This window comes from Trichomycterus rosablanca, chromosome 25, assembly GCF_030014385.1.
Source record: "Trichomycterus rosablanca isolate fTriRos1 chromosome 25, fTriRos1.hap1, whole genome shotgun sequence".
In the NCBI taxonomy this organism is placed as follows: Eukaryota; Metazoa; Chordata; class Actinopteri; order Siluriformes; family Trichomycteridae; genus Trichomycterus; species Trichomycterus rosablanca.
The window spans coordinates 14,077,110-14,101,047 of NC_086012.1; the positions used below are offsets into that span (position 1 = coordinate 14,077,110).

The 23,938-nt window shown below is 38.9% G+C and overlaps 1 protein-coding gene across 2 annotated transcripts; it reads left to right on the plus strand.

Annotated features, from left to right (window-relative positions):
* Positions 1-2,444: 2,444 nt before the first annotated feature.
* tle2c (TLE family member 2, transcriptional corepressor c) lies at positions 2,445-23,045 on the plus strand. 2 transcript variants are annotated; one of them, XM_062987352.1, is made up of 14 exons: positions 2,445-3,001; positions 10,017-10,117; positions 11,394-11,457; positions 12,731-12,775; positions 13,546-13,608; positions 15,253-15,327; positions 15,482-15,659; positions 16,301-16,317; positions 17,205-17,339; positions 18,387-18,440; positions 19,484-19,624; positions 19,986-20,111; positions 20,492-20,784; positions 21,557-23,045. In XM_062987352.1, the coding sequence occupies exons 1-12, from the start codon at positions 2,978-2,980 to the stop codon at positions 20,109-20,111; spliced, it is 1,023 nt and encodes a 340-aa protein (XP_062843422.1). In that variant the 5' UTR covers positions 2,445-2,977; the 3' UTR covers positions 20,492-20,784; positions 21,557-23,045. The 2 variants fall into 2 exon arrangements, with proteins under 2 accessions (XP_062843422.1, XP_062843421.1); XM_062987351.1 differs by having other exon boundaries at positions 2,446-3,001; positions 19,481-19,624.
* The last annotated feature ends 893 nt before the right edge of the window (positions 23,046-23,938 follow it).

The following is a 23,938-nucleotide window of genomic DNA, read 5'->3' on the forward strand; positions in this document are numbered from 1 at the left end:
GTGCAGTCCACTGGAGTTTTCCACACAATAAACACTATAAACTGTGTCCCTATATTTACCCTACATTGTACACTGGGGAAACTCTTTCCACAAATTTGATGTTATTTTATAGAATTGATTTGTACACCTGAATTCAATTATTGAATTAGAACAGGTGTCTACATACTTTTGGCCACATAGTGTAGCTTTGCCACTGAGCTGTTGTTGCTCCTAGACATTTTCAGTTCACACAGTAATGTTTCTAGTTGCAGGGCAATTTAGCAACATGAAAACTTACAGAACTGAATTGATATGATAGAAAGGTGTCAATGAGTATGACAACTGTCACTGTTTGTCTATGGAGATTTTGTGGCTTTAAGTTTACGTTTATGCACCTGTTTACACTGGGTGCTGCAAAAAAAAAAAAGAAAGCTATATTTATTAGTTAGAAATACAAATCCTTTGACTTAATGAATCACCACTGCTCAGTTCCTCTTTTCAGTCATTTGAATCTTATTTGCACTAGCTTGCAAATTACCCACAAGCTATTCAGTCTTTTATTGAAACCAAAAGCGCTAAGGAAGGCTGCTTGATTTTGGGCCAGCAATGTCATCTACTTCACACTTGTGATTCTGGTATGCATGGTCTGGTAATGAAAAACACATTATCCAGGTCTTGCTGTGTTGTGTTATTTGTCCATGATGAGACATGGAAAGGAGGTTAGCTTAGCTGAGTAAGCACCTCTCTAAGCCCACACGCTTGGAGCACAAGCACGCCTGAGTATTCAGCTGGGTTATGAAAAACAACATAGTATGCACTATATGGGGCAGCAGGTAACCTCTTAAACTCCTGGAGAGGTTAAAATTGCATAAGGAAATGTTAATGCTTTCTAATTATACAAGAAATATAATAGTAGGTTCAATATAATAAGGAATGTTATAAAAGAAAAGATATCCTACACAAATATAGGCCTTTATCACTAGAATTTAAGTAGATGAGTGCATTTGCAAATTGTGCTAACAAGGGCCTATTTCCACCCCGGAGTTGCTTCCTAATACCTATCTGAAGTTATAAATGCTGATGACACAAATTCCCAACCCCCAAATCTAAACAATTACATTATATGGCCAATAGTATGTGGAATCAATCCTCTCTTCCTTACTAAGTTCAGGCGTTTCAGTCACGCTTATAGCTAAAGGGTGCAAAAGCAATGTTCCCAAAGACATGGTTTGACAGGTTTGGTGTAGAGGAACCTGAGTATCCTGAATAGATCCCTGACCCCAGCCACACTAAACATGCTTACAATAGACTGGGCATGAATTACCACAGACACAGTATACAATTTTGTGAAAGGTCTTCCCAGATTAGTTCGGGCATCGCGACGGTTGGCAGCACAGATGGGTCAGCTTTCTCCCTTGCCTTTTGATGATAAATATTTGTGCGATTTTCACTGTATAGAAACATCATATGTATTTGCTCCCTGCTCCATAGAGCTGCTTGTTTGTTTACATTTATTTTAAAGGTGAAACTTCTTTGATTAAATGAGAGTGTAAATATGTGATTGTGTTTTGTCCTGAGATGGATGAGCGCCCTGTCCAGGGAATATCCTTTCCTTGTGACCAATGTTTCCAGGTGGTGCCAGACCCACCATGACTTGGTCCACAATGAAGTGGCTGGTGAAACTGAATGATTAAACAAACAGCTAAGGAGCTTACAGAATGTCAACAGAACTACAATAAATAATTAAATTCATCAGTTGAGGCCAGTGAAATGCCAAAAATGTGGAAAATGGCTAAGTGGCCCACTTAGAGCGCAACAACATGGGTCTTGATGACTTGGGTGTGATGCTCGCCTGTGGTAATTGAGCGTAAATATATAGAGATATTTTTTGTGGGTTATTCGATTTCCTCCCACCTTCCATATACATGCAGTTGGTGGATTGGCTTCTCCAAACTGTTCTCTAGCTGTGGGTGAATGAATGTGTGAGCTTGTGAGCTGCCTGACGCATCGGATCCACTGCGACCTTGACCAGACTTACGTGATTTGTAAAAAGGAATGAGTAAATAAGATGTAAGGTGTCACTTTTATCAGGGCACTAGACTTTAGAGGTAGGTTGGGTTGGCACCTAAAGGACTTCGCCCACATTTTGCTATTTAACTGGGAGAAGCCGGTCATTTAAATACAAGCATATAATTGGCTCAGAGGGCAGTTTGTGTCATGGACCAACGTGGGACAGGCGCGTATTGATTGGTCCGCGCTGTTGTCAGTCTAGCCAATCAGAATCAGACTCAGCGCCACAGTAGGGTTGGGATAAAAACAGATTTTAAGGTCGTATATGGTTCATCGTTTGGCTGACTTTTCCTGCTCATGAAAACTGCGCATTTAGGGAGTTTTTACTCAACGAATTTGCTTCATTTGGGTGTAAAAATCTTTGCTTAGACGCGTGATGGTTTTATCCGCGGTGTGTTTGTATTGTCGTCAGATTTGTGGTCAACCGCTGAGGTCTACCTTAAAAGCAGCTTTTTGCTCCACGCCAAGTTAATGTCAAGCATAGTGGCGCAATAATGCAGCCCGGGGTTTGCTGTTTGGAATCCTACTGGATCATCTGCTGACCTGCTGTTCTCTCTGTCTACATATATATATACACACACACACACACACACACACACGTCTTTCTGACTGCCTGTCTGTCGATCTGCGCTTTATCTACCGTAGCGCACATTCCCGATCATCAGCATCCAGATCCAGTGCGCACTTTTGGCTCGGCTGATCGCTCAGTGCGGAGTCGGTGTGGGTGGCGGCAGTGTGCCTGCGGGTCAGCGGCGGTGTTTATGTTTTTACAGCTCAAGCTGCGGAGAGACTGAACATCGCGATTCAGCAATACTGCTACCGAGGAGGTGGATTCAGTCTCCGGGTTTTGTTTAGCGCAAAACAGATCGTGAGCGCCAGTGAGGAGCGCACTTGAGGTTTGGGACGCAGTTCAGGAGAAACGCGCGTCATGTATCCGCACGGCAGACCGCAGGTAAGTCCGACTGTTATGGTCAAAATTGTGGGCAGACTTTACAGTATATACAAGAGATTATAAGCTCAGTGCTTAGGGGAAGGGTTTGGAAATGTGTGTTCAGCTTATTCGAACATGTTTAGTTAAAGAAGCCCCATTCTCGCCAAGTTAACACTGTTGGGCCCCTGAGCAAGGCCCTTAACCTTTAATTGCTTGAAATGTTGTCACTGACAATTTGTGTAAAAGCGTCTGCTAAATGCCACAAATGTAAATGCAAATGTAAGAAGGTCATGGTTAGGGTTAAAAGTTGGCACAAGGGTCAATATTCGAGCTACAGTTGCACAGTTATATATTTTGTCAGGATTTATCTCACAGTGGCCTTTAAAAAAAGTATTCAGGATCTCCAAACAAGCTGGGATGTGTGAAGAAATAATTTTATTGTACTGTACAACTGTTTATGTATATTTGAAAAATAAAGTATATCTTAAAAATAATATTAAGAAAGTGTTTATCCTAACACAGAGAAAACAGCATCTGTTTACGTTTCTACTGACAGTCACGTTATAGACACTCCCCCAAAAACCCTTTACTTCACACCTCATCTCAGCTGTTCTCAAACATGACTAACAGACTTGATTTTTACATTTCATTTACTTTTTCAGCATTTAGCAGGCGTTTTTTTTTTTTTATCCAAAGTGACTTACAGTACTGTGACAGTGTACTGTCTAAGCAATTGCGGGTTAAAGGCCTTGCTCAAGGGCCCAACAGTGACAACCTGGCAATGGTGGGGCTTGAACCAGCGACCTTTTGATTACTAGTCCTGTACCTTAACCACTAGGCTACTAGGCTTATAATTATGTATATTCTGATTAGGGTCACATTATCTGGCATCTGACAACATCTGAAATCATTAATCACAAGGCAGAAATACACCTTAAACAGGGTGGCAGTTTATTACCAAACAATATATATATATATATACAGTATGTACATATTTAACATTCACTTACACATATGGAGTACCTGGAGAAGAGAAGCCAGGACCAGTACCTGGAGGAAATCCACATGGATATGTCCAAAATCCCTTACAGACAGTGACCAGAGGCATTCATAGAACAAGACAGCATTATGCCATGGCAGGGTGGCAATCAGTTGAGGGCCAACACACACTCACACATTTATGTATGATGCATGAGAGATGTGGTACAGCCAGTGGTTGTTGGGTTACAGCTGACTGTACGGACACATTACCTCTTAGCATAAGGTGATCGTATGGATTTTCCCCTTGGACCTGGACAACTGTTCCATTCACCAAGTTAATACTCTAAAGTGCTGAACAAGTGCAAAAATAGAAATACAATTGTTATTACCATTTACACCAATCAGCCATAATGTTTAAAGCACCTGCCTAAAATTGTGTAAGCCCTCTTGTGCTTCCTAATATGTCCCACCCCTTTCAGGCGTCACTTTAATGAGATCAATGGTTTGTTATTTGCTTCACGTTTCAGTGGTTTTAATATCGTGGTTTATAAGTGAATATGCATACTATACAACCAAAAGTAAGTGGACACATGACTATGAGCAGGTAGGATATCCTATTTTAAAACCACAGGCATCAGCTGTGCATGTGTGTGTGTGTGAGTGTGTGTGTTGTACCGTGTCAGTGTATGCATGAGAGCTGCTTTATGGAAAGCTAATATGCTTTATGTGCCCAAAGGGGCATCCGCTATCACTGAGCTAAGCAGAGAAAGCCTGATGCATGAAAGAGGAAAAGGAAATTCTGTGTATACGGAGAAAAGAGAGTTATTGTGCATATGTGTTTTGTAATAACTGCGTATGGATCCGGGCCACTTCATTCTCCAGCACAAATGTCATGTTCTATTACCTTCAGAAGGAAACACGATATTGCACACAGGCACACTCTGCTAAAGCTCTGCTTATGAAGGCATGTTATTACAGGCCTGCAGAGATAGGCACATCAAACGGTGTGTGTGTTTGTTACAGCGAGATTATAATCTGGGAGCGCTGTTGCTCTGTAAATATTGTGTAGGTGCACGGTTCGGCTGTACACACTGGTCTGTTTGTGTTACTGTGGCTCGTGTGTATGCGTAAATACTTCCTGAGATAAGGAGAGACAGTATTGTTTATGGTTTGCAGTATTGTTCAGAGCTGTGGCATTAGTATGCTCCTTGTTAATTCCATGCTTGAGTCAGCCAGCTATCAAGGAAAAAAAAGTGGTGTTGTTTTTATTAAGCACTTTATTGTGGACAGGGTTGCATTGGGTTGGTACACAAAAACACTGGGCGCAAGGGAAAAAGGGAGCCAATTTATTGCAGGTGACACTAATGTTCTCACATACAGCAGGTTAAAGGAGCCAGTTTATCTTCTTCATGTTTTGATAGGTGAGAGAAAACAGAAAGGAAATAAAGAAAAATGCCAAACTCTTTACAGATTGATCAGAGGCCAGGATTGAACCCAGGTCCGTTGGATCAATATTGCTGTTTGGCACCAACTCTACCAGCTGTGCCCAGTTCCCATTCTATTAAAATGGATTTTATTTTCATTATTACTAGCTGCGTATTAAAGCTGGTCAGAGTGGATCTAGTACCAGGATCAGGAATACGCTGATAAATAAACAAGGCACCTCACACCTTATTATTAGGTTTTCTTTCCTCTGCCTTGTCTGTCAAAGTGAAGATCAATGATACACATTGTGTGTAAAGGTCTCAGCTTTTACTGTACAAATTAACCCTGATTATCAAGTGGCTTGTTCTTAATGACCATGACCTCATCTCTATTACCTCTTTCCTTTCTAACAGCCAGTGCTGAATTGACTATCCTGTAGATTAAAGACACTAGAGGGAATTCAATTAGACCGAGCTCAGCTCACGTGACGAGAGTCAAGAGAAAGCCACAGTACTTTATATCCATAGTATGTCCATACTATCATAGGTAGAGAGATGTTGGAGGTGTTCTATATCAGAAATAGGTACCTTTTTAAAGTCAGTCCTGATCCTGGTGCTAGATCCACTGTGACCCTGACCAGCTGTAATAGGCAGCTAGTAATAATGAAAATAAAATCTGTAGAAAAACCGTGTGAATAAGAAACATTCCTTATTCAGTAGATTTTATATATATAAAACCACTGAGACAATTCAAGCTGTGCGTCACAATACCATATATATATAATATATATTATATATATATATATATATATATATATATAATATATAATATATATTAATAAATAAATCATGAAATTAGAAATTTTGTCAGTGAGCCAGAAAATATGTTATTATAACATTGTTATTATTATTATTGTTATTATTATTATTAGTAGTAGTAGTAGTACTAGTATAATCAAGTTGATCCAGACTCCTGGTGACAATGTGGATAGTGTTTCTCCAGAATATCCAATCTTCCGTTTGTGTCTTTAGGCTTCCTAATGGCTTGTTCATCCATCTTTTAGCTAGTCATCTCCTCCTCTTGAACGATTGCTTGCCATTTATTTCTTCAACAAATAAATAAAATCCAACCCTGATTCAGTTAGAGCTTTACAGCAGCGAGTCCACCCTTCTCAGGTGGGAAAAAATAATTACTCAGAGTACACCCACACAGACGTGGAAAGGTTAATGGAAACTCCTCACAGACAGGGATCGAAGGCAAGGATTGAACCCTGGTTCTGAGGACCCATCCTGCTGTGAGGCACCCACTCTATTAGCAGCTTTATTTACATTATAAAGTAGTGCAATTTGGGGATAAGAAAGGACCACATTTGATCCTTCATTGCTTTCAACATCCTATATATACTCCCACCACCTTTCCATCACCATCCTACTCCTCAACTCCACATGAGGCACTGGACTGTAACATTGGGCCTTTCGTTAAACTTAGGCATTAATAAGAAGTCTCCTCCCTCTGCTTGCGGCGATAACTCTTCTGACTCTTCTGTGTCTTTGAAAATGAGTTCGCTTTTAGTCAAAAGTGCATTCGTGAGGTCAGGCACTGATGTTGAATAAGAAAGCCAGCCAGACTGTTACTGTCACTGTAACACTTAAGCACAGATGTTCATTGATGTTAAGGCCAGTTCCTCCACACAAAACATTTCATACCATGTCTTTGTAGACTTCACTTTTAGCACAGGGGCACAGTCATGCTGGAAGAGGAAAGGCCATTCAAAGCGTATAATTTATTATATATAATTACTTATATATACCTGTCAGCAATGGCTGTGGCTGAAGCACCTGAACGTAATTATTAGGAGGTGTGTCCACATTCTTTAATAGAGTGGAGCTGTGTAGTATAAAAGCTTTTAGGTTCTTTCCTCTCTGTAAAATGTTCACCATTTCTAGGGCTGTCAATAAATGTGTCACCTAGTTTTCTCGAAACCTTTATTTTATATAAAGAGTTCTCTGTTTAACCGCCAAGACGGTTTTTACCCATTTTACCAAGGATGCCAATAATTCTGGAGCATTGTGTAAACACAGTCCTGTAGATCTGCTGCTGCGTCTATGGCCCATGTGCTGAATATTTCAGCAGCGCCCACAGTTATTCAAGGCCCTGTGATTTCCCCAGTCTCTCTCTCTCTCTCTTTCCCCTCTCTCTCTCTCTCGTCTCTCTTTCGTCCCTCACTATTCTCCCTGACACAGTAAAACGTCGAGATAGATGGCAGTATTCCTGCAGGACGCTGGTGTGTGCAGCAGGCAGCCTGATAATGCAGTGCTTTGTCATACTGTCTCTAGCCTGTGTGTAATGACCTCTTGTTTCACAGCAGCTGTATTTCTACCGCCTGCACAGCTGCTCCCAGCTTAAACTATTCACCCTTCCCTCCCATTACTCTTTATTTGATCAGGATTATGTACACACTGGATCTTTGTATTAAAGGTTACCTAGCACAGCAAGACAGAACGTCATGTTAGATTGGCTTTTCTTTGCTCAATAGGAAACAGATATGCGCCCGCAGCAGTTCTCGCTCGCATATTAGTTTACATAACACATGAACGATGGGCTGAAATATGAGGGTAAAGGGTAATGATCTACAGGGCTGAACAGTAAGTAAGTATTTAGAATATGTATTTCATTTTATTAAATTATATATTAAGACATGATCAGGGTTGGATTTTAGAAGGGTCTTTTAAAAGCTTATTTTTGGCCTGATTTAGCCTTTCTTAAATGAGCATTTGGAACACAGACTAGTAGTCTGTTTTTGTACTTAAGGACAGGTGTTTGCACAGATGGAATTGGAATCTAAAACTAATTAAATTGCCTCCAAGTTATATCTTGACTATAGGGCAAGCACGGTGGCTTGGTGGGTAGCACTGTCGCCTCACAGCAAGAAGGTCCTGGGTTTGATTCCCAGGTCCGGATCCTTTCTGTGTGGAGTTTGCATGTTCTCTTCGTGTCTGTGTGGGTTTCCTTCAGGAGCGTCGGTTTCCACCAACAGTCCAAAGACATGCAAGTGAGGTGAATTGGAGATACAAAATTGTCCATGACTGTGTTTGACACTAAGACTTAAACTAATGAATCTTCTGTAACCAGTAACTACCCGTCCTGCAATGAATGAAACCAAAGTGTGTAAAACATGACGTTAAAATCCTAATAAATAAATCTAGGAAAAGCATATTTGCTGGATTCTTTGAAATCTCAAGACCGCCATGATATGTACTGTAGATGTGTCATATAAGTGAAGTAGACACAAGTATTTGTTTTATACGTGTACAAAATCTTAATTTATGAATAGATTTACAACAGTGTATTCAGTATTCAGCCATTAGTACTTTTTTTAAAGAATGCTGGATGTCAACTGCTACTCATTATGGCTCTCCTAAGCTCCTTTATACGCCTTCATAGTGTTTTAGTGGATGAGATTGTAGGCCTGCGGATGCCAATGTGTTTATACAAAAACAAAGCATTTACTGTTCAGGCTGGTTTCATAAGCTTAGATTTTTGCACTGTGTATCGAACAGAATAGAGCTCTATTTATGTGTGGAAGGGATTTTGTCCTGTACAGACAAGAATCTTGGCAAGCGCGGAGAAGTCGATATAACCATACGGACAAAAATAGGCCACCCAGCATGTCAATAAACACTGTATGAAATATGCTGTGTAAATTATGGACATTAATATGAAATTGCCTTTAGAACATTCATATTCACAACATCCATTCTTATGGAAAGGCTGTTCATCAGCTTTAAAAACACATCTGTGGGTTTTTGCTTTCATGCTGCTTTACAAATAAGTGATGTTGGGCTCTTACAATTGGCATTGAGTTTTATTTGTAGCATTCAGTCCCTAAGATTTTTCTTTAATTAGACTTAGAGTTTAAGCCTAAACCATCAAAACAACTCCATGGCACAACACTTTAGATTGTGTCCTTCTGTCATACTGCCAATATGAGTAATCACTTTAGAAAATAGTATCACTGCTCTACAGCCCAATGTTTCTGTGCTTTACACCAATCCAGTGAATGTGGTTACTGCACATGGTGAACTTGTGCGCTTGAGGTAGGACTACTTGACCAACCTCTCAATGAATATGTATTGTGCTGATATTCACCAACACCAACAGAGTTTTTTAAACTGTGCATAAGTTGTCATATACTGAGTCCCTCATATTTTGACTCATCAAATGTTTTGGTGTGTAATTTATTTTATATAAGATTTTATTTTGCTGCTACAAAAAGTGTGGCTAAAAAACCTAATCTCAATAATTAAACGTGGGGTACACATACTATAGATGAAGATTTTGTCCTTTTTTGTATACATTTGCAGGCACTATATAATGTAATGCCCTTTTTCTAGTTTTTTCCAGTTGTTGTGCAGTGTTGTTTTGCTCTAGACCTCAGCACACCAAAGGCTTGTGTTAATAGTTCAAAAAGCAAGATTTCCTGCTTTGTGCTAAGAGACAAATTCAAAAAAACTTTCACTTGAGTTGAGGAACAAACCCAATGACCTTTATTGTTCATGTGCTAAATTAAGTCACCCCATCAGGTATTTAACCGTAATGCATCTATTCCTGTTGTCTCTGTATCTTTCAGGCTCCATTGGTGCCAGGACATGCAGGCATAAAGTTTACAGTGTTGGAAACATTGGACCACATAAAAGAGGAGTTCCAGCTCTTCCAGGCCCAGTACCACAGGTAAGCTCTACATTGAAACTAAAAGGGACTGGCCTATCACTGCTGGCGTCCTGACTCTGTCCTGATTATTATCTTATAAGATCATTATCTTATGGGTCTTGCTTCCACGAAATATTTCCACAAAAATGAAAGCATATAATCTGTTTTCAGTAGTTTTCATTCATTTTATACACCTTTTAGCAATGCATGTGGTTGAAACACCTGAACTCAATAAACAGGATGGGTGTTCTCATACTCTCGACCATATTGTGTACCTGCATTACCTAAAAAATTAAAACGAATCATGTTACCGTATCAGCTCACAAGTTCTAAATTCATATCCTGTGCTGTTGTGCGAGTACCATAAAGTCAAGTCACCGTGATGTTTTTTTTTCAGTCCCAGACAAAAAGCCACATTTCCACAATACCATGAGTTCAGATCCTAACTGTTATTAAGAGCACTAAATGATGGACAGGGTTTACCACATCATCTGTATTACAGTCATATAGCCATCTTGTCTATATCAGCACCAGTTGCTTAGGTTACAGACAGCCTAAATGAGCAACAGTGCTTCTGGTTAGCATAGAATCACCTAACACCATAAGATCTATATGATTAGGAAAAGCTTTATTATTATAGCTCATCTATTAGCTGATGACCCTATACTGGTGCAGTCATGATAGAACACCATTCACCAACTAAATGTCTTTGAGAATAATTATAAAATAATTATAAAGAACCTTTTTTCTTAAGTGTATAAGTACATATAAGGTACACTATATGGACAAAAGTAATGGAACACCCCTTATAATTATTAAATTCATGTTTTGTAGCCACAGCGGTTGCTAACAGGTCTAATAAATCAATTATATAAAGAAAATTACATGCAGCAAAAGTTTTAGTGTTCCAGCATGACTGTTCGCCTGTGTGTAAATCAAGCTCTATAAAGACAAGAAGGGAAAAAATACTCCAGTGGTCTGCACAGCAATGCACTGGAACATGAACTGAGGATATCAGTGCCCAGCCATACAAATGCTCTTTTGACTGAATGGTCCCAAATTCCCACAGACATACTTTAAAGTCTTATGTGAAGCCCTCTTAGAAGAGTGGCTGCTGCTATAGTCGAAAAGGTCACCCAGCGGTCTCTCTATTTTAATACTATTTGTTTTTGAAATTGAATATCCCTTTGAATATCCAATTGAATATGGTCAGGTGATTAAATGCTTTTGACCAATATTTTACATATGCCTGGTACAGCACGCAGTAAGATCTAATATTGTACCTGTCCTCTATCAGCCTGAAGATGGAATGTGAAAAACTGGCCACAGAAAAGACGGAGATGCACAGGCATTACATCATGGTGAGTGATCCACTGTTACAAATGACTACTAAATGTAGTTTAAAGAGGAAGTCAATAACCAACTGAGAGTCATTTCTGAAACTGTAGGCTTTTCTTTACACAGAACAGTGCCTGTGGTAGACCTGCACAGCTTTCATTTGTAAATAATTAAACCCATTCTAGTGTAAAACATGACATTAAAATCCTAACAAACAAACAAGCCAATTCTGTTTCTGCAGAATATTGCATAGTTTCTGGTGTTAATCTTTAGTGCTGTATCTAGAGATGATAAAATTAATAATAATAATAATAATAATTACACTTGAGTTTTATCAATATTTTATATTATATTTTTACTGTAGATTTAGTTTAATATTCCAAGCCATGTTGTAGCTTTACAGTCTCACTTTTGCTTTATTGTATCATTTGATGTTTAATGCCCCTGTTCTTAGGTACCCAGAATTACTGTAGTTTCAAAGCTTTTCCACATGTGGAATTTATTTTGCCCAATTATGTTAAGACAAAACTGTTGCAAAGTGATATATGGACAGTTCTCCCATCTCCCTGAAAAACTAATTTGCTTGTAAAGCAATAAGCTACTGTTGGTATGCTCCACACATGCACCAATTATTGAGCATTTATTAAATGTATAGTCATAAACAACAATTTATCCTCTTGAAAGTGTGGTGGAATAAATCTTCTCCTACTAATATGGCATAACTGATTTACAGTGGCCACACACACACACACACACACACACACAAACTGAGAGCGCTGTACAAGAAACAACCGGCATGCAAGTAACTGTCATAGTCTTAATAAACCACCCATAAAACCAGTTTAAGAGCAGTGGTATCTTAGTGGCTACAGAAATGGACCAGTGATCAGAATGTTGCTGAGCCCCACCACTACCAAGTAACCACTGTTGGACCCCTGAGCAAAGCCCCCAACCCTGAATTGCTTGTATTTGGTCACAATTGTAAGGCATTTTGGATAAAGCCTCTGCTATGTCGTAAATGTAATGTAGATGTATAATGTAAACTTGTTCAGCAGCATACAGCATGACAGGTTATTAATAGCTTTTTCCATGCATCGACTCATTAAGCATTTCCATTTAAGCTAATGTAAATTACCAATTTATTGATTCAAATGTTATTGATTAAGTAAATATTTAGACCTTAAAATACACCCCACAGTACACTAACTATAAGTAAGAGAATGAGAAAGCATTTAAGCATATTTTCACAATGCCTGTTTATATTAACTATATTTGTGCCTTTTTATTTTGTTGTAGTACTATGAAATGTCATATGGGCTGAATATTGAGATGCAGAAGCAGGTAAGAATTTTTAATTTGTAAAAAGAGTTGGAATGGTCTGTGAAATGCTTAATTGTAATAAAAACAGAGAACAGTTATTTGTAAATTCCATTTCATGTATATTTAACCATAAACAGTGCAAAGACAAGATATTTAATGTTTTAACTCATTAACTTTATTAACAGTTTTTTAATTATACACTCATTCTGAGATTTATATCTGTATCATGACCTGAAAAGCTATAGGAGAGGCAGTTCTTGTTTGGGAACTATATAAAAAATTAAAAGAGATCTAACACAGGCAATGCAGTGATGTTTGGATATAACAAATGAATCTATATCTTGTTAATAAACAATAACCTGACAAACATAGACACAAACAAATATGTACAGTGTAGGCTAATTCAGATTACCTTCTTAATTCTATGTATTCTAACCCCACTAAGTGTTTGTATACATGCACATATACATAGCTATTTTTTACAGCTGAAGTTTTTGTGGCTAAATGTTTGGGAAAGAAAAAATCTCATGTGGCAGTAAACAGGGTTAAACGAGAGTGATAAGTTACCGCTCGGGGGTAGCAAAGATCTTTCTAAACTTAGACGTGTTGGTGTTCAAAAGGTACCATCTTTGGGATAATACATGTCACACTGTGTAACAGAAACACAGACTGAAGGTTACAGTTTTGCCTGCCCTTGATCATTTTAATAAGTTCCCTGCTGCTTGATAGGACATTTTCTTTGAGGAGTGTGTGTTTGTGTGTGTGTATGTGTGTGTTTGTGTGTGTTCCAGGCGGAGATCGTAAAACGGCTCAGCGCAATATGCACTCAGATCATCCCGCTTCTGTCCCAAGAGGTGTGTGAACGAAATTAATGCCCCCACATACAACCTTTCACCGCCGGACATAAAAGTGTTATTTCAGCGGAACGCCTCATCTCCTCTTACTGCTATTTAGATATTAATTATTTACAACAGACAACACACTCTGAACCAACACCACCTACCACCCTTCTCACCTATCAATATTTTATACAGCTTTTTAAAACCAAGCATACGCAGCATTACAGCATGTGGGGATTTTCTAGCCATAATAACCTAAATGAGTGACGGGAGGAAATGTGCCTGTTAGGCTAAATTAAATGAAGTAAACAGGGTTTATTGAAATGATCTGTTTACACAGTAGACTCCATTACTGGAGTGGGTTTGTGTTAATTAATGATACAAAGATTAGCAAATTTTATTTAGTTGACTTTTCTGAATATGTTAGGAAAACAAATCTAGAAATAATACAAGCTAAATTAATGGAGTCAGTAAATGTCAGCGCATCTCTGCCTGTCATTTGTACTTAAGGTTTCAGTAAAGGAGGCGAAGCTTGTGCTTGTCTGTCCCAATGAAAGAGCTTTGGTCTCTCTGTCTGACAATCCCAGTGAAATAAGTTTTGCCTTTCTACCTGTCAGTCTTAATAAAATGGGCGTGGCCTTTTTTTTTTTACCTGACAGTCCCAGTGAGAGAGGTGTTACCTCTTTGCCTCTCAGTTCTAGTGTGTGTCAGTTTATTGATTCTTTAAATTTAATTGCATCAACTGCTTTATCCTGGTCAGAGTCCAGTGGGTGTGTTTCAATAGAAAACACTAGGTGTGAGGCATGAATACCCCGGACAGGACGCCAATCACTGCTGGGCGACAGCACCACTGTGATCCAAACCCAGAGTGCCACTGACAAAGTTTTGGCCTCTTTGACTTTCAGTTCTAGTCTCAGTCCCTGTTAAACGGGATTTGGCTCTTTTGCCTGACAGTCCTATTAAACGAGATGTGGCCTCCTTTTCTATAAGTTCCAATAATGGAAGGTGGCCCAGTGTGGCATCTTGTCTACCAGTCCCAGTGTAAGTGGGTGGCCTTTTCCTTTTTCTGCCCCAGTCCCAAGCAAGTTGGTATGATCTGCCTGCCTGTCAGTCTTAGTAAAATATAGGAGGTGTGTTTTATTTTTTATTAGTTCCAACTAAAAGTGGTCTGTTTTATTCTGTCTCAGTGGAGAAGCCAGGGCCTTTTGGACTGTCAGTAAAAATGATAGTGTGGTGTCTTTTCCTGTCAGTCCTAAAAAATATGTGACCGCTCTATCTTTTAGTCTGAGTAAAGTAGGTTTGTTCCCTTTTGCCTGTCAGTCTCAGTGAGTAAGGTGTGTTCTTACTGACAGATAGACACAGACGCCTTGCCTCCTTTGCTTTGCCTATTAGTCCCAGTAAAAGTAAGTGTTGCTTCTTTTTGCCTGTCAGTCCCACTGAACAGGAACCTGAACCACAGCATCTTCTAATAATGTGTACATGTGCCACCCACATGCAACCTGGTTGAATATGATCCCTACCAACAAACAAAGGGTGCGAGTCATGCCCATCGTTGGCTGTCATGTGTTAATCCAAGTGTCCATATAATAATTTAATAAGGCAAGGGTGCAGGCATGAGTTTGTCCATCCTCACAAATACCTTATTTTATATTTTTGCAGCATCAGCACCAGGTGGCTCAGGCGGTTGAGAGATCTAAACATGTGAGCATGGCTGACCTAAATGCCATAATAGGGGTGAGTCACCTGCTTTTCATCAACCAGCACAATTATACAGCCTGACCATTCATATCAAGCTTTGACTGACCATATGAGCAGATTGACCTGATTGAACTGAATGTCATGAAGAAAATCTTTTTGTATTCTGTTGTTTGGGGTTTGTGGCCTGCAGCAACAGCAACTCCAGCACCTTTCCCATCATGCATCAGGATTCCCGCTTACTCCACATCCATCAGGCTTGTCTCTCGGAGTAGGGGCGGGTCTCATGGCCCTCCCAGGAACTTTTTCTTTTCCACCACAACTGCTGCCTAAAGATGACATCAATCACCTGGAACCTGTGGATCCTAGAGGTACAAATTATTTTTATGCAATAAAGTCAGACTTTAGTCCTTCATGGCCTCCTCATGGCATACCAAAAATTTCACATTTGTGTCCGAAACAGTTCTCCAGTTAAGATGTCAGATGAATTTCCCAGGTGTCTATTCTGTTTAGAATAATGTTTTAAAGCCACAGACATATACTCTGTGTCATCTGGAGATTTAGGCATGACCAGAAGAGGGACACGTCCTGCATTGTGGTGCAATAAGCAATTTATCCACGCAGTCAGATTTAAGTTTAGAGAACTTTAAAGAACTTCAGCTTCAACACAGTATTTTCACTGTCAGTATTTATGAGGACTAAATCAGGTTTTACAAGTAAGCAAGTTTGCACTTGTACTGAAGTTTCTGTGCAAAATATGTTAAAAAGTATGCTGTGTGTTCAATTAGTACAAAAGACAATCATAGCCATATCCATGCTGCGTTGAGCTAGAACTTTTAGCCATATAAACACTAACATTACAGACTCTCCTAAAGAGTAGATTTAACCTGAAAATATGGTTAATATGCAATACAAATATCAACTTACATGTTGCCTACTGTTGCTGTATATACTTTTGACAAAAATAACCATTTGATTTAAAGCTGACACTTTTTTTTTAAAATTTTTTTAGATGGATCACTGAACAGGGTGAGTATCAACCATCATTATTATGTCACTTTATGACCTCCAGGTTTACTATAGTTAACTAATATATTAATAATATCTAATGACATAATATCAATTAATACTAGTTTTAGACAATAACAGCTGTAATAATAATCTAACATGGTTGTACTGTATGTGAAAAACGACGTTCATTAAAGGTGGTTTGGTTATGAACTGCCATTGTAAATTTATAGCTGTCGTATTATATTGATTTTCTGTTTCATACATGAATGTAATGGCTTGTGGAACCATTTACACTTCCAAAGGGACCATCAGTATTTGGGGCTAATGGTGTTTGCACTACTTTAGTGTTTGTGCTGACATTAGGCTGGTTATATTGCCTATTTATTTATTAATTTATTCATTGTCTGTCTAGTACTAGTTTACAGCTGAGGTCAAATGCATGTAAGGGACACGGTTTGCTGTGGCAGTTAATGATTGTGATGAACTGTTCATGAATTTTAGATTATGTATATTGTTGATTTTTTTTAAAAATGATTCAATATGACAGACAGACAGACAGACAGACAGACAGACAGATCACTTTTATGCAATAAACCCAGCCCTCTGTATGTGGCCATAGTATGAATGAGTAATTAGAATTCATTCTAATTACATTAGAAAGTGCCTAAAGTAAATTACATTATAGATCTTTTTACATCACATAATGAGTAATTTAAGTTGGTGTAGATTTTGTGGCTCTTTTTTGATTTGGCACATTTTAGTTTTAGAGTTTCAGCCATAATTTAAATGTCATGAAATACAAGTCCCTTACTAGTCTGTTTACACTTCTGACCGTTACTGTAGGTGAAATGCACTGTTTCACTGTTTTTGCTGTAGTTAATTTGTGTATTTACTGTGTTTGATAGAGTTTTGCAGACTCAGCAGTGATTAGCCAGTCGATGGGCCAGAGGTTGCCTCTGTCTTTAGCATGTCAACCTGATTCAGGACCAGACAGCAAAAGAAGTAGTGCAGATGGAAAATCCAGCGTTCACACACCCCGGGTATTACACTCTTTCACTTCCTTTAATGCCTGCAGTGGGGCAGCGTACCAGACGAACACCACATCATATCAGATAGCTCTAATTTACAGCATTTACGCTGATTTATAATTATTCATGATTTGATTATGGTAACAGAAAAAGCTTTTTTCATTCCAGCAGCAACCTGGCAAATTAAAGAAATCATTGTACTGTATTAAGCTACAATAACTAAAGTGTTTTATGTTAAAACCAAAGTGCAAGTGCTTAGTCTTGAATAAGTGCTATCACTCTTAAAGTCATAAATAATTATAAAGCTAAATGTACATTCTGCCTGGCAACACCACACCAACTAAACTGCTCAAAATAAACTTCTGACTGCTCTAAATAACCACTTTTACCCTTTTGTTTGATTGGGTGTAGTGAAAACTGAATAATAATTGGCTCAAAGTCCTCAAAGCCCACCCCTACTGGTCTCAGATGCCTCAGATACATGCTGGCACGGTTTGTTTCTGTGTTAAAAACATCATGACGTTTGTCTTTTTTTTTTTTTTTTGAAAATATAGCATTTATTCTTAAATGTTCTTAACTATGTGTAAAGTCATTGAGTCTAACAGCAGGAAGAGGGCACCACTGGCCCAGTAGACAAAACACTTCTGTTGGACAAAATGCTCATAAAACCTGGTGTATCATATGTAGAAAAAAAAACAGTAGGGCTAACGTTTTCCACTTTATCTCATATTATGTTATAGATATGATTTCAAAGTTCCACCAACTGTGTTATGATGCCATAAAGAAAAAAAGAAATGCTGTATAGCTTTATCATTGTAACCACTAGGAGAATATACCATCATGTGCCTTTTACTAATCTCATATTGACTTAATTAGGTTGTTCTTAATAATGTTAATTGTTAGAAAATGTAAATAGAAGGCACACATCCATACATTTATGCATACATTTAATACTAGTAGGTCAGAAATAAAACAGATTTTGGAGTGTTCAGATGTCTTATATCCAAAAATGTGCTGCTGAAAGAACAGATTATTTTGACATTTTGGATCTTCCTCTAGGACAGCGAGGTGGAGAAAAATGAGGACAGTCTGAAACGGGACAGCACTAAAGAGGTACGACCTAATTATTCCGCTCCTTCATCTCCCTCTGTGGTCTTGTCCTTACAGCATCTTTGTGGCTATATTTGAAGCCTCAGTCAGGAAGGAAATATCTGAGCAGCTTCTGAATAGCTGCAAGTAGTTTGTAATTTCCAGATTTCCAGATGTTCTTAAAAATATATATGCAATGTATTTATATAAATATGTATCTAAGAAGGAACATGATTGTGGGGATCTGTCTGTCTGTCCGTCTATCTGTCTGTCCGACGGATGGACGAACAGACAGACAGACAGATGGATGGACGAACAGATAGACGGACAGACAGATAGACAGACAGGTACACAGATTGATGGACAGACTGACAGACGGTTGGACTGACATGCAGATTGACAGACAGACGGATGGATGGATGGACAAACAGACGGACAGACAGACGAACGGACAGTCTGACAGGCAGATGGACGGACAGATAGATGGATGGATGGACAGACAGACAAACAGGTAGACAGACAGATGGACAGACGGACAAACAGACTGACAGACAGATGGACAGACAGACGGACAGTAGATAGACAGACAGATAGATGGACAGATAGATAGACAGACGGACAGACAGATGGACAGACAGACAGATGGACGGACTAACAGACAGATGGACGGACTAAACAGACAGATGGACAGACAGATGGACAGACAGACAGATGGACGGACTAACAGACAGATGGACGGACTAAACAGACAGATGGACAGACAGATGGCCATACAGACGGACAGTAGATAGACAGACAGATAGATGGACAGATAGATAGACAGATGGATGGACTAACAGACAGATGGACAGATGGATGGACGGACAGATAGATAGTTAGACGGACAGACAGACGGACAGGTAGATAGACGGACGGACAGATAGACCGACGGACAGATGAACAGATGTCTGTCTGTCGGTTCTCTCTAATGGCTAGTATTTGGCAAATAATAATCATTGTATGATTCATGTGTTTGATTTGTGGTTTATGATGAATAAGCTGTTTCTTGTTTATTATCCTGGTAGAAGAGCGTATCACCAGCTGCAGTGTCTCCCAGGTCCGCTGATGGGAACGGAGTGGACAGCAGGAACTCGTCCAGAGAAACCCGTTCACCATCTTCTGCCTTCCCCCACACATTCACCCCCAATCAACGTAAAAGCCCCACTCAGGTACACTAGTAAACTGTTAGTGTATTTGCACAGTAGACAGAAAACCAGACTTGTGTGTTATTGGTTTAATTAAACACAAAAAAAATCTTACCATTAATCAGAGTAAATTTATTCATAGAAAAAAATCACTTCAGTATAAGAATGATTAGAGCATAAGAACATCTTAGTATAATAACTTGCCATAATTATCGACTTCCTGATATTTCATTTCTGTGTAGATTTGGTTGCATTACTTTGGATGATTTTTCCTGTTAAAATATCCAGGCATCACCTACATTTAGCCTCTTGGCTTTTGTTTTGACTGATGTGTGTGTAATGATTCAGCTAGACAGTTCACAGCTTTTGTGTTTGGTCGTTTCAGGAGAAACCATGCTCTCGTTCTCCATCTCCACTGTGTGATCCTTCATCTCCTGCACCTCCAGCACCTCCTCCTGCTCTTCCTCTGTCCTCCCCAGCATGTGCTCCCTCTCCTCCTGTCCAGCACTAGGTGAGACACACCTTTACTATCTACCAACATACTTAATACATAGTTTCATTGATGATAAACGTCCCTGCAGCTTCATTTTTATATTGTTTTATTTTTTTTTATTTAACCTTTAATTTAACCAGGTAAGTCATTAAGAACTCATTTTTATTTACAATGGTGTCCTGTCAAGCAGCAAGAGCCACTTGATAAAAAAGAAAAAAAGAAAGAGGATAGAAAATAGCAAAGCAACACAACACACAAAGTAGATATAATAATATAATAATGATGGTCCCAAATTAGTCAACTAGAGAAACAGGTACAAATATCAATAAAATGTCCTATACCAGTAGGACCATACACCAGTAGAAGGACGTTTATCTTTTTCCTTTTTTTTTTTGCAGGACCCACTCCATTATATGGAGTGAGACGGGTGGGAGATAAAGTGGCCCCTTTGACACCCACCTGACACAGCAAACACTGGCTCCGTCCCACGACGGGTTTGGGCACCGGGTGCCTTAAGAGGGATCTGTGTTTGCCCACTGACTCTGGGAGCTGTACAGAATCTGTGTTTAACCAACTGCAGGACCGCCTCCAAGGCGCAGCTTAATAAGCCAATCAATTAGCTGTTACAGTGACTGACAGGTCGATCAGCCAATCATGCAGCTGGAATGCTGGGGCAAAGCTAAGCAATACGGTAAGTACCTGTACTTATAAAGCACAACGTCGTTAATGATAAATAACAATAATTATAATTCATTCATCTTTATTTACCATCCTACCTGGAAATAATGGGTGCAGAGAGCACACCCTGCACAGGACATCAGTCCATCTAAGTGTATAACTTGCTCATCAATTTATTTATTTACACCTGGGGTAGTTTTAGGGTTGTTAATTTACCTACTAGAATGTTATAAAGGGGGATGTATTAAACAGGGGAACATGTATTTAGGGGGACATACAAACACCTACCAGACAGTAAATGGAAACAAAGATCAAATCTACATCCACAGACCTCTCAAGATGTGCAGCATGGTTCTTCTTCTTATTATTATTATAGTTACAATTTTACAAAACAATTAAATTGTGTTTTTGTAATTTTAGGAGTTGTTGGATGGATGGATGGGTGGATGGATGGATACATAAACAGACTAATTGATTTTAAGTGTGCAGATGAATTGATGACACTCATAGTAATGCAAAAAAAAAAAAAACATGCAGGAGGAGGATTGGCTGCTCTAAATTGTGCTTAGATGTAAGTAAGTAAAGAGATACGTGTGTGTGTAACCCTGCAGTGGATTGGCATCCTGTCCAGCCTTTACTGTTTCCAGATGACTCAGAAGTATTCACTTCCATCCTGTCCAGAGTAAAACAGCTAGTAAAAATAACTCTGAATATATTCAGATGGATAGATTAACATTGGTGGAATTACTATTTTATCCATTAACGATCATGTTTTTGTGTTTCAGTGAGAGCAGGTCCTGCCGACCCCTTCCAAACAAGGCAAACTCAACCAAACACAGAAATTCATTTAGACCCTTCAAAGATTTTAGTCGGAGAACTTTTTAGACTGCTGCTAGCTAATGGGGAGCAGATCTGCTGAATAAGGACAGAGCTTCGTTGGTAGATTATACACTCACTGTGCACAGTTAGAATCTGTCATTTTTACATTCCTCACAGCCATGATCCCACAGAGAAATGAGGAAGATGGAAGCTGCATTGTTTAAGGGCACAACACTGCCAACAGCAGACACGTTGTAATGCAACTCGGTAGTGATTTTTGTGGAAGAACTAAGACGGGACTTTTTTTTGGCTTATTAGTGTGAAAATAAAGTTCTGTGGTAGTAACAGTTGATTTGCAGCACCTGCAGTGTGAATGTAACCATTTTTAAGAACAATCCGGTATTATGTTTATTTGTGATTTATTGAGATGCATTCATGTTTCTGAAGAAAAGAGATTCAGCTATTTTTTTTCTACACCAGGGCTTTACATTATTGTTAAGTAGTTTAAGTTATTGGTTTCTTGATTGGAAGGTTGCTGATTGGAGCCCCATTTCCATGTTATCACGGTTGGCCCCCTGAACAAACCTTCAGTTGCTTGGATTGTATTTGGTCTGAACTTGCTTGCGTCTGCTAAATGTCATCAACGCAAAATACAATGCAAGTGACCCTCTTGTTCATTTAACAGTATGTCCACTAGGGGGCAGGAGTATTAAATCTACTCTGCTTAAAAAACACAAAGGGGCATGATGCCCGACTCATCATGATCTATCATATTAAAGCCAGTATGAGAGGCATCAGCTGGATTGCTTGCAGAAAAATATGTAATCATGTCAGACTGGGGTTTTACGGAGGAGGCTGTAAATCACAAAGTCTGTGTTGGGACAATCGCCAGCATTTTTACATACCAGAAACCAGCATCAGGTGATCTACACAGACGAGATTGGTTGAGATGGACCTACCGGGACCTTGACCAGGATAAAGCAGTTGATGGAAATAAAATGAATCAACAGCACAGCAGCTACCATAATAGACAGAATGGGTTTATACACTGTATAGCCAAAAGTATGTATACACACACGACCATGAGGTTGTTGGACATTCATTAAAAAAAAAAAGCATTAATCTGAAATTTCGGCCTTAACAGCCTTTCCACAAGATTGTGACAGTAAGAATTTTTGGCTATTTGGTTAAAAGGAATGGTAAACGATATTCTAATGAATTACAAAAGTGTTCAATGGGTTGAGATGAGAGTATTGTGCAGACTACTGAAGTTCCTTCAGACCAATATCTTAATGAACCTTACTTTGTGCAATTTAAAAACCTATTAGCAATGATGATGGCTAATACACCCAAACTCAATAAATAAAAGGGGTGTCCACATACTTTTGGTCATATAGAATGTAAACACATTTTGGCATATACCATTGAACATGAGACAATAAACATTTGACATCATCCCAAGCATGGCAATGTAGTTTCTCTTACTTACATGTCTGTAAACCTTTGATTTTAATAGATATATGAAAAGGCTACAGACTACGAGGTTCTGCTTTTTTCTCTCATGAACTGTGTAAACCTGTTGGCCACTTGATATCAGGTTCATGGTCGTACATCATACAGTTAACGAGAAATTACTCGTTTGGGGATTTGAAAACAGGAACAGAAAATGGGGTGAAAAATTTCAGCATGTAAACGTCTGTAATAAAACTGATGTCTCTCGGTTATAGCATCAATGTACATGATTAAAACATAATCTCAATGATGATTAATACACTTAGCCACAAATAATGCCAGACCATAACAATACTTGGAAAGAAGTCAAGTATTAAATGGTTATGAGCTTTAGTCACATGATGTTTTTTTCAGTATTTTGACCCTGATTGGTTTTGATACATTTCTAATAACATGTAACCAGTCAGCACAAGTAACAGTTTCCAATCTGTCCTTGACTTTGCTGCTTATTTTATACAATATTTGGCCAAAAAATACGTCGAAACCTGACCATGACCCTGCTGGACATCACATTCCAAAACCATGGGCATTATTATCATTGGGTCCACTCTTGGCTTTCACTCTCATAGTTATGCTTTTCACATTTTAGTGTTTCTGTAAAAACACTGGGGTGTTGCTGTTGAGGTCAAACACAGGGCTCTGTGCAGGTAATTGGACTTCCTCTAGACCAAACTTGTAAAACCACACTTTGTCCTGCAATGACACAAACATGATAACATGGTAGTGTGTGTTGTAGTGGTATTAGAGTAGCAGATCTGAGGTTTTACATTTTGTTTAAACTTACTGGCCTCTTTATAGGGCACACCTACTTTTTTTCTCTGTACAATAAACAATGC